This window comes from Macrobrachium rosenbergii, chromosome 6 (genome assembly GCF_040412425.1).
Source record: "Macrobrachium rosenbergii isolate ZJJX-2024 chromosome 6, ASM4041242v1, whole genome shotgun sequence".
In the NCBI taxonomy this organism is placed as follows: Eukaryota; Metazoa; Arthropoda; class Malacostraca; order Decapoda; family Palaemonidae; genus Macrobrachium; species Macrobrachium rosenbergii.
Window position 1 is genome coordinate 14,299,360 of NC_089746.1, and position 10,335 is coordinate 14,309,694.

Sequence of the window (10,335 nt, forward strand, 5' to 3'; positions counted from 1 at the left end):
CTTTAATAATAAATAAAAGATGGATGGTTTTAGATTCCTACTGAATTTATGCAGAAAATAATAATACAGCATTTTGACTTTCTTCTACGCCATTTATTCGCGAAAAGTACATAAACCTTACTAGTAAACAAGATGGTGAGAATCATCGCGAATTACGTGAAAGGAGCAAAATACAGTGACATATGATGAAAGTACATTATGAATGATTAGGAAGTAAACATAAATAGGTCATTATAAACGACACACGATTGTTTTCCCGTTAAGTGATGTAACAAAACCCGTATATATTAAGTACAGTGATATAAAAGCTGTACAAAAACCAGCTTTTATAGACCAACTTTCATGGGTGTGGTAGCTACAGCGGACATACCTTACACCACTTGCATAATTGTTGCTATTGTATGGAAATAACTGCAATGAAAGTGACTGCAGGGCAGTCATAAGACTTTTTTATTTTGTACTGCAATTATAATGAAAGCAGATTTGCAACTGCGCACTTTTAAGGCAATTGCAATGAAAGATTGGCAGCTGTACAATATGATGAAAGATAAATGAGTATATTACTTTTGTTTTGTCAATCGTAATAAAAGGAAAGCTTTCACTAGACTTATAAGATATGGGACATGTTAAGGTTATATGGAGATTCTGTTTAGTGTGGTGTCATGAGATTCTGTTAGTATCTATACAAAGAATTAGATTCAGGTAATAATGATACTTATAACAGTAACAAAAATAAAAGGTTTAAATTCATTATGAGAATGTACAGCACATGTCAGATCTAACAGAATGCTGACTCGGATAAAGCTTGTTTGAAAATGAATCATGAAACATTTGTAATAAGATCATGAACTGAAACAGGATTATTTTTTTTTTCTGAAATAATAGTTTTCCTGAATCTGTTAAAAACTCGATCCTTATTTTTTCAGTGATTGCTAAATTATTTTCTGCTAAGAACTACTGTATGTCTGATATTCTTTCATTTTAAAAAGTATTTTTTATTGTAACGCCTTGACTGCTTCAAATATTAATTTATTAATCAAAAAATTTTTTTTAACTGCAAATTCTCGAGTATTAAAATAAATTCGAATAAAATTCGACTCTTAATAATTATGAAGGTGATTTGATGAATTATTACTACTACTGTCAAATGCATTTGACGAATTCTGAATGTAAATAGGTATATATGTTTTATGAAAACGTCAGAGCAAAAGTGAATCGATGAAGTTGGAGGTCTATGAAGAAAAAAGGGAAAAACAGAGTCAGATGAGCTAGGCTGATAATTGGTTCTCTAGTTCTCTGTACTGTCTATCCTATTAAATAAAGGTTTCTAATTATTGCAGCCTAGTAGTGAAAGAGAACAAGATGTATAAATACAACTAGAATTATTCAAGGGATGAGTCAGTCTATCTGAGTTAGGATCGACCTGATTCGACATCTGAACTTGGGATTTCTTCGTAATAATTCCAGTCCTGGATTTCAGTGGTCGTTAGCATAACGTAGAGGATTCCAGAGACAAGATAGACGCCACCTGCTAAGAGAATGGAAGAGGCCCAGCTGCCACTCTGTAAAAATGAAAAATGGGTGAAATATATACGATAGAACATAGGCCTATATTGGAGGGATCTTGGCAGAAGGCGAGATAGAAGCTCCTCCTATGTATGACAATGATAGACAATCTTACATGGTTTTCGTCAGCCATTTTGCAGTAACTAACTCCAAAATACACAAGTTTGTTTATCTTTTAAATTCTCATGAAAATTTAATGAAGTAGAGGGAAAAACATCTATATTAGGGCAGAAAAAAATAAACATTTCATAAATTTAGACCATTTACCTGTGTAATCAATGCATTTGTAACAACAGGTGCTACAAATCCGCTGATGTTTCCAATTCCCAAAAGACCAGAGAGTGTACCTGTGAGCAAAAGTTGAGTTGGTTATCATAGGCCTAGAAATATCTCAGTGCCGATAAGGGAGGTCTCAGTGTACTATCAAAATCAGTTTTTTTTTATTTCATCTTGACACAGTAGCAAAGAAAATGGGAATCATTTATGAAATCTAAAGTACAATGAAGAATGCAATACTGGGATTTGCAATCCAGGTTGTAATAATTAGCCTAAAAAGAAAATAAATCGTGGATAAGTCTCTGGATATATATATATATATATATATATATATATATATATATATATATATATATATATATATATATATATATGTGTGTGTGTGTGTGTGTGTGTGTGTGTGTGTGTGTATGTATGTATATACATATATGCATATATACTGTATACATACACACACACATATATATATATATAATCTACTGGTCACTTGTTACCAAATACGTACGTAATTATAATAGCCACGATAGGTTTTATTGGACACTGTTTTTTGCTACATACGCTTGTAAGTGTAATAACTACAAGTTAGTGTAACATTATATGAAACTTTAACATTTATTTCTAACCTGCATAGTTAGGGGCGATGTCCATAGGAGAGAGGGTATAGGTCGATAGTGAACAAGAGCTGCCTATTGTCAGAATCACCATCATGGCTGACACGGCCAACGAATTGCAGCCGCTCAGTACAATCCCCAGAGTTCCCATTGTTATGAGAACTGTACCTGGAAGCATTGCCGTGAGATACGATTTAACAGTTCCACGAAATCGCGACAAAACATATAAATATGCCACGAAAATAACAAATGGCTGACAAAATAATGCTTCAGGGACATTCTACATTTCTCGGGCCTTACCTGAGCAGTGAATAACCCTTCTGGTATTGAGCTTAGATAGCAGGTGCTTGTTCAGGTTGTCGGAAATCCTGCCGAACGTGAAGGCGCCGATCCAGGAACCAATTTGCATCGTTGTCAAAACCCTGCTCACTTGGTTCATGTTCATTCCAAACTGTTAGAGAGAACATAGTTAAAAGCTGGGTTACAAATAAACTATAAACACGGAGAGAGAGTGTAGGCCTACAGTTATAGCCTGGGTTAAAAGATCAACTATAAACACTACGAGGGAATGAAGGCTTACAGCTACAAACTGGGATAAAAAAAATCAACTATGAACACTGAGAGAATATAGGCCTACAGTTACAAGTTAAAGTAAGAAATAAGCTATAAACACTTAGAAAATGTAAGCTGGGTTAAAAAAATAAACTCTAAACACAGTGAAAGAATGTAGGCCTGCAGTTACAAACTGAGTTAAGAAATAAACTGTAAACACGGTAAGAGAATATAGGCCTGCAATGACAGTCTGGGTTAAAAATTGGACTGTAAATACGGTGAGAGAATGTAGGCCAACAGTTAAAAGCTGAGTTAAGAAATAAACTGGTGGGAAAACTATAAACATGAAATGACCAACAAAGCTCAGAAAACAACATGGAGAACTATCTATCTACAGGCCTACCTTAGCTGTAAGGAAAGTAGGTCCTTCTGTCGTCGTGATGTTCGCCAGCCAAGATGTCGCCACTTCCCCTAAAATGCTCGGGTAATATCTCCAGCATGTCATGAGTTTCCGCCATGGAACGGAGTGCTAGAAACAAACGTAAAGGAGTCACTTGGTCGCACTGTATGTATATATATATATATGTATGTATATATATATATATATATATATATATATATATATATATATATATATATATATATATATATATATATATATATATATATATATATATATATATTTGTAAATACGTGTCATATCCTATTTATACAGGTGAAACTGAAGACTACTACCGCGTTCTAGTTCCCACCGGTCGCCGACCAGAATATACACCATTTTTTTTTATGATTTTGTTTGTGTTTATGCCTTTTGTTTATCTCTATGGTATTTGCTGTCTTTTGCTTTTCTTTTTACGTTCGTCCCCAAGGGGCTGGTACTAAACACGGCGCCCACTTTGAACGTAAACTGGTAGTTACCAAAACCAGAGGGGCGGGGAAGGAAGTCTTCAGTCTTACCTGTATGCATAAATACAATTACGTGTGTGTTTGTGTATGTAGGTATGTGGGAGGTATGATGAACAGAATATACAATTTAGGCCGAAGGCCAAGAGCTGGAACCTATGAGGTCATTCAGAGCTGAAAGGAAAATTGAGAGCGAAAGGTTACAATGGTGTAACAGGAGGAAAACCTCGCAGTTACACTATGAAACAATTGCTAAAAGAGCGTGGAAATTATAGGGGGGAACTCGTGTCTTACCTTAGGTTGGATGGACTCGTTGACCAGCAGAAGCTCCTGTTCGTATTTCGAGATGTAAGGGTGCTGCTGAGGGTCGTTGGTCACGAAGAACAGCCAAAGGGGCGTCCACAGAATGGCCAAGATTCCCCCACCGTAGAATACCCATTGCCAACCCAACACGCTGACTATGTAGCCTGATCCTCCGAGGGCTATGAGACTGCCAACGGACATACCTGTGGATACAGAGGATTGATAATAATTAATCGACTTGTTTAATTAGTGATTTATTTAGTTTTTGTCATTTCTACAAATGGTAAAAACAAAAACGGCTGGCTTGATTCAGCTTTTTTCCCTGTAATGGGTTCAGTTCCATCACGATGTAAACACAAGCATAGTCAGCTAATGAGCTGTTAACCCTTCAAAGCATGTGTGTATAAGTACATGATACAACTAAAACATTTGCTCCTTTGACAAAGTGAAGGTCTTGAAACAATACGGGAAAAAATTCCCAGATATACTGTTTCTTGGTATGGGACTTTTCAGGTCTAATGAATAAACTGCAGTCATTTAACATAGCATCAAATTAGAAAAATATGCAAGAATTCATATTTAAAACTTCAGGACAATAATGAGGCGATAGGCAATTAGAAATCGTTTGACACACTTACTTTGTTTATCGTCCAAGTTTGAACTTAGTAATCACCAACGGTAACAACTGTGTTTTGTTGGGAAACACCATTGTTATCAACTGAGTTGCACTTATGGCCTTTTAAAGTACTTATTGAAAAGTCCAAAAACCGGTTATTAAAAAAACCTACCTGAGTAAGCGACTGTAACCATAGTAGCCAGTTCGTCGGGCGGAGCCCATTTGGCAATGACGAAGTACAGAGCAGGGAAGGCAGGCCCTTGGACAAGACCCATGAAGAACCTCACACCAGCCAGGGCCAAAGGGTGGACGTGGGCCATGAAAGGGCACATCATGCTTAGGATCCCAGAGCTGAACAACGAAACGGCCATAACTTCCCGCGCTCCGAATAATTCGCTTATACGTCCTCCTGAAAGGTTAGTGGAAATTGTTAAGCCTATGTGTATTGGTTTCGCCACTCTCGTTTTATAACGATCTTGCAGTAGCAATTAATTCGATTTTCAAGGGGAATAGGGTTGCATTACCTGAACTTTTGGTCATAAAATACCCCCAGAAAAATGTTCCGAGGATAACGCTTTGCTCGTAGCCGCTCCAGTTGAAATGTTCTTCGTAAGTCTGTGGAAAGAATTTGATCATTTTTGCTTCACAAACCGTAAGTTTGGATAACTTGTTGATTTGGCCGAGTTTGTTTTACTTTTATCAAGCTGTTATATCAAAGATATGTTCTTGACTAACACGTCTATCGAGAGAGAGAGAGAGAGAGACTTACCGAGGTGTCAGTGTCATTATTCTGGTCTTGCACAATGACTACGGGACAGGATTCTTCCGCATTCATGGTTGCATTGTCGTTGTTGTTGACCATGGCTACGATAGCGACGCTCAAACCGTATCTGACCAGATAGTCGACACTGCAGCCCACCATTCCCAGGACCGTCACGACGTACCGGATTCGAGGAGTCCACCATCCTGGTCAAAGATAAGAAGAAAAAGGTCAAAATGTTGATGTTTTTAGGACCTTAACCGGCGCAAGAGCCATTTGGTCAACTTAGCCTAGCAGGATGTTTCTTTGGGATTGTTACAGAACTGTTTTGGCACCCAAAATTAATGAAGTCTTGATTTCGCTATTAAGTAAAAGTTAAAATGACGAACGTCCAGTCTCGCGCTCCATATTGAATGAGGAACATGATACAAATGAAATATACAATTTCACAAATGAGAAACATAATAGCAACGTAATCTTCATGAGAGACATGACAAAAATGTAAGCCTGAAACTCAACCCCCCCTTCCCGTCAAATGCTTTCTTCATTCGAAGTTCACAATGAACGTAGTATTATAGGTCGTGTGTATGAGATCACGAAATTGATTACTATACATCCATTGAACGCATAAATGAACAAACAGTCCTTTTCCCACCAGGTGATCATCAGAAATGAACGCGCCGTCCCCGAAACATCAACAGGTGAACACGTGGCCATGTTTACTGTGTCTTATTATTAGGTCTACCTGTAAACCAGCGTGAAATCTCAACAGAGATAATCTAACCTTGATTCGTCTTATCTGACAAGAACTTATTTTCTACTGTGGTGTTGTGTTAGGGATGACCACCCGAAAGATAAGGAAAATAAGCAGATAATCATTGTCGTAGTCTAGTTTAGCTGATACATTAGTGAGATCGCTCAAGCATATCAGATAAGTCTACCAATGTTACACTGGAATGTGAGAGAGAGAGAGAGAGAGAGAGAGAGAGAGAGAGAGAGAGAGAGAGAGAGAGAGAGTCAAATCAGTGCCCCAAAAGGATTTGCGTTCAAAATAATCTCCACTGTTGGCCTTAATCTTCTTTGGCCACTGACTGCAGGTCAGTTCCGTAAACAGGCGCAGGCGTTGTCAAAACAAAACAATACATACGGACACCTGACCTACACAGATTTCTCAGAGAGAGAGAGGAGAGAGAGAGAGAGAGAGAGAAAGAAAGAATATTTTAAACTTTAATACTTTGTTTACCTTTCTAAGATCGCTAGGGTGGGGCGAGTAAGAAATTCCTGTGGTGTCAAACGTCTCATTGTTATAATTAAAAATTTTGCTTTAAGCCTGTTCAAATGAAATAAAAAAAAATGTTCTTCATTTTAAAGGTAACAATGAAAACATATTTGACTTCACGCATTTTCCGTACAAACCTCCTTCTTTATTGTCTTAAAAACAAAGATGTATGGCATAATTTTTGACCGCCGCTGCCAAACCTCAATTTCGCTGACACGTGGCCCTCAAAGACATTTAAAAGGCCAGCTCGATCAAGAACAACAACGGTGGTCACCTCAAGCAGCCAGTGGACTAGAAACAGTATGGATAGCCCGAGGGATAGGCAAAGCGGATCAGATCTCACCACCGCCCTTAGAGCGTCTTCACTCTCAGAAACAAGAGGGCCGTGTAATTAATGGTTAATTTTTTTTCTCTTAAATGATGAATTTAACCTGCAGAGGCACTGAAAAATCGAATCACGTAACCAATAAATAACTGCTAACGTAGGATACGGATAGTAATCAAATGGCTTGAAGAGCTATTTCTGCTGAACCACCCTCACAAATTTGAGGTGTTAAAGCAATAAACGCATTATGATATTATTATAAGAACTATGATTATTGTTACATTAAGCATACATAGAAAGAAAATTCATTAATATAGGGACAACCAAAATTTACTCAACGCTGTTTCTTTAGAAAACGAAGTACAGTGAATGACAGATATCAGGTAAAGCCATAAACAAGGGATTAACATCGAGGGTCAGATTAAAAGGGATAAATAGATATGGCAGGCTGTATTCTTTTCCTGTCCCCACCCTAGCCATCTTATAGAAAGGTAAACGATCTATAGGCCTTTTAGGGAGAGAGAGAGAGAGAGAGAGAGAGAGAGAGACGGTACAAAAAAAAAAAAAACAAGTAAGGAGACCAAAAAGGAATTATAATTACATTTCTATTTTAGTGGTTGTTGGGATATGGTAAAATTATTTTGAAATTAGGATTAGATTTATCGGGTGAATTAACTTCGCAAAACACCCCAGGATTATTTATATTTATACCAAGTTGGAAATTGAAGGCTTATCTCGTTTAAAGGATTATCGAAGAAAGGTGCGGAAAAAATCTGTTATAGTCTATTTTTCATGGTTTTGGATTACTGCTAATTTCCTATTCTCCTATTGGGAATAGACATTAAACAGCCGTGAATCCTATTCCTTTCAAGGCTCGTTAGAGTAAAGCACAATTTAATAGAATCGAATACCCTAGAGGAACAAAGAAAGCCTATAGGCTATAAGAAAAGTTCCTCGTTGGGCGAGTGGGTTCCGTTCTCATCTAGTACTCTGCTAGCCGCGAGTTCGAATCTCCGACCGGCCAATGAAGAATAAGAATTTATTTCTGGTGATAGAAATTCATTTCTCGCTATAATGTGGTTCGGATTCCACAATAAGCTGTAGGTCCCGTTGCTAGGTAACCAGTTGGTTCTTAGCCACGTAAAATAAATCTAATCCTTCGGGCCAGCCCTCTCTAGGAGAGCTGTTAATCAGCTCAGTGGTCTGGTTAAACTAAGGTATACTTATAAGACAAGCTGATGCTGCAGGCAAGTATCGTAATCAATCTGTACAAATTTCGTTGCTGTGATTCTGACGCGCATATTTGCAAAGACCTTAAAATAAGGAAGGAAAGGAATATGAAAATAATGATCAGGAGGGGGCTAGTGAAAGGAAGAGAAAATAAAAAAAGTGAAAATGGGAAAGTTTAATAGTCCCATGACAAGCATCCAGCTGTCCGCTCTTTGTGACGTCATGCGACTCGGACAAAACATTCTACACCTTATGGATATCACATATCATTATTTGAACCATGACTCATCCATTCGTTACCATTGCACTAGCATGAGCGTTCATTTTGTATCTTCCAGCTGCACACTTATCTCTGGAGTTGCTTGTTGCTACCAGAGACCGTATAAGGGGTCGGTTGCTACATGATGTTTTAAAAATGTTAATTGAAAGCGCGTTGATTGAGGTCGTGTGAATTCTTGTATTGATCGTGAAACTGACAGAGGGGCTCAAGATACAACATTCTACGAAGGCAGGAAGTAGCAAATCACATGATAGTACCGTGGATCGTAACAATACCAAAATAAGTATTTATATCTTTCATCCTATGAGAAACTCAACCACAAATCATTGCAACGCTAGACTGCAAGAGCAGACAAAACATATTAGACGCGAATGCCGAATTTCCCTCCCAAAATATACTACCTAAATTCAGCCTTATTCCGATGCATACCAAATAATCACTGTATATAAATAATGAAATCCTTCTATAGTTTGCCATTTTGGCACAGTCATTTTATACCTTGAGAAACAATATAGACCAATATTACGTACGTTCATCGTCCGAAAAAATAACTGCAAATAAAATAAGCCAAAACAAGTGATCTACGCTATAAATAGATTCAAATCGTACTTACTTGGCCGCGGAATCTGGACTTCGTTCGGCATTTTGCAGACGTCGATGACCGATGAAATTACCGTCGTGACCAGTACCAACAGAAATCTATCAATGCAACCCACGTACACTTATGTAAACGCCTCCAATCAAACTCTAAAGACCAAACCTCCTTATCAAACGACAAGGCACAACTTCAGGAAATTCAAACCTCAGAAGGAAAATAGCACGATTGCTGAACTTGAACTTGAAAATTCTCAACTGAATCTGCTCCTCCCTTTTTTTTCGCAAGACCTACAGTAACTATTGAAATTGGTGTAAAGCAGCAAAATACTTCATGATGAGACGAGGTGATGTGAAATTTTACCATAAAACAAACAAGATTAAATCTTTTCAAACTGAGATTGGGTAAACCACCGGATATATCAGAGCTCAACTGATGAACTTAGATGCAACGTTGGACATCCATGTCATCACACGCCCTTGTGGATGGAGCCTCGTGCCAGACACACAATGGGGCTGCTAGACACATTCCTCTGGTGTTTACTTCTAGACATATATGGAAATCTCCAAGAAATAACATTATGTTTAGAAAAAATCATTTTAAAGTAATTATATAAAAATACTATGGGAAATCCCAACCTAGACCAGCCACCCTTGAAAGAATGAGGATAAAAACTGATCTCCAAAGCAAACCTGAGCGATTGTTTTCTTCAGGGACAAAACACAAACCTGTCTAAACAAACACGCACAAACGGACAACAAACTACAGCCAGACGGTTCGATGAGGTCCCGAGGTCTCGTAGACGGTTAATGGCTTAATGCACCGAATAGGTCCACTGACTGACTTTTATATGTGCGCAAAACGACCTGATAGGACTTGCGTTAGCGCCGCCTCCCGCGGAGGTCAAAGCTCATTGGCTGGATGCGCTTAACGCATAGGCCTACGCCTATACCAACAAACGCACGTACACATTAGATGCGAATATATACGCTTAATAAGGAAAAGGGAAAATATATAATATATATACAGAGATTACAAT

At 37.9% G+C, this 10,335-nt stretch overlaps 1 protein-coding gene across 2 annotated transcripts; it reads right to left on the reverse strand.

The window, feature by feature from the left end:
* Positions 1-71: 71 nt before the first annotated feature.
* LOC136839202 (sialin-like) lies at positions 72-10,117 on the reverse strand. 2 transcript variants are annotated; one of them, XM_067104934.1, is made up of 10 exons: positions 9,315-10,117; positions 5,597-5,793; positions 5,352-5,442; positions 5,000-5,236; positions 4,203-4,414; positions 3,409-3,534; positions 2,754-2,904; positions 2,466-2,621; positions 1,834-1,913; positions 72-1,562 (listed from the first exon to the last, which is right to left on the reverse strand). In XM_067104934.1, exons 1-10 carry the CDS (start codon positions 9,343-9,345, stop codon positions 1,413-1,415), a joined length of 1,431 nt encoding a protein of 476 aa, XP_066961035.1. In that variant the 5' UTR covers positions 9,346-10,117; the 3' UTR covers positions 72-1,412. The 2 variants fall into 2 exon arrangements, with proteins under 2 accessions (XP_066961035.1, XP_066961036.1); XM_067104935.1 differs by lacking the exon at positions 2,466-2,621 and having other exon boundaries at positions 1,266-1,562; positions 9,315-9,491.
* Positions 10,118-10,335: the final 218 nt, after the last annotated feature.

Excerpts from the sequence above, each read along its gene's own strand:
- LOC136839202 (XM_067104934.1), bottom strand. The coding sequence starts at position 9,345 with ATGCCGAACGAAGTCCAGATTCCGCGGCCAA. Across the intron at positions 5,237-5,351 it reads TTTTATGACCAAAAGTTCAG|GAGGACGTATAAGCGAATTA; the intron begins GTAATGCAACCC and ends CTAACCTTTCAG. Across the intron at positions 1,914-2,465 it reads CATCGCCCCTAACTATGCAG|GTACACTCTCTGGTCTTTTG; the intron begins GTTAGAAATAAA and ends TTTTGCTCACAG.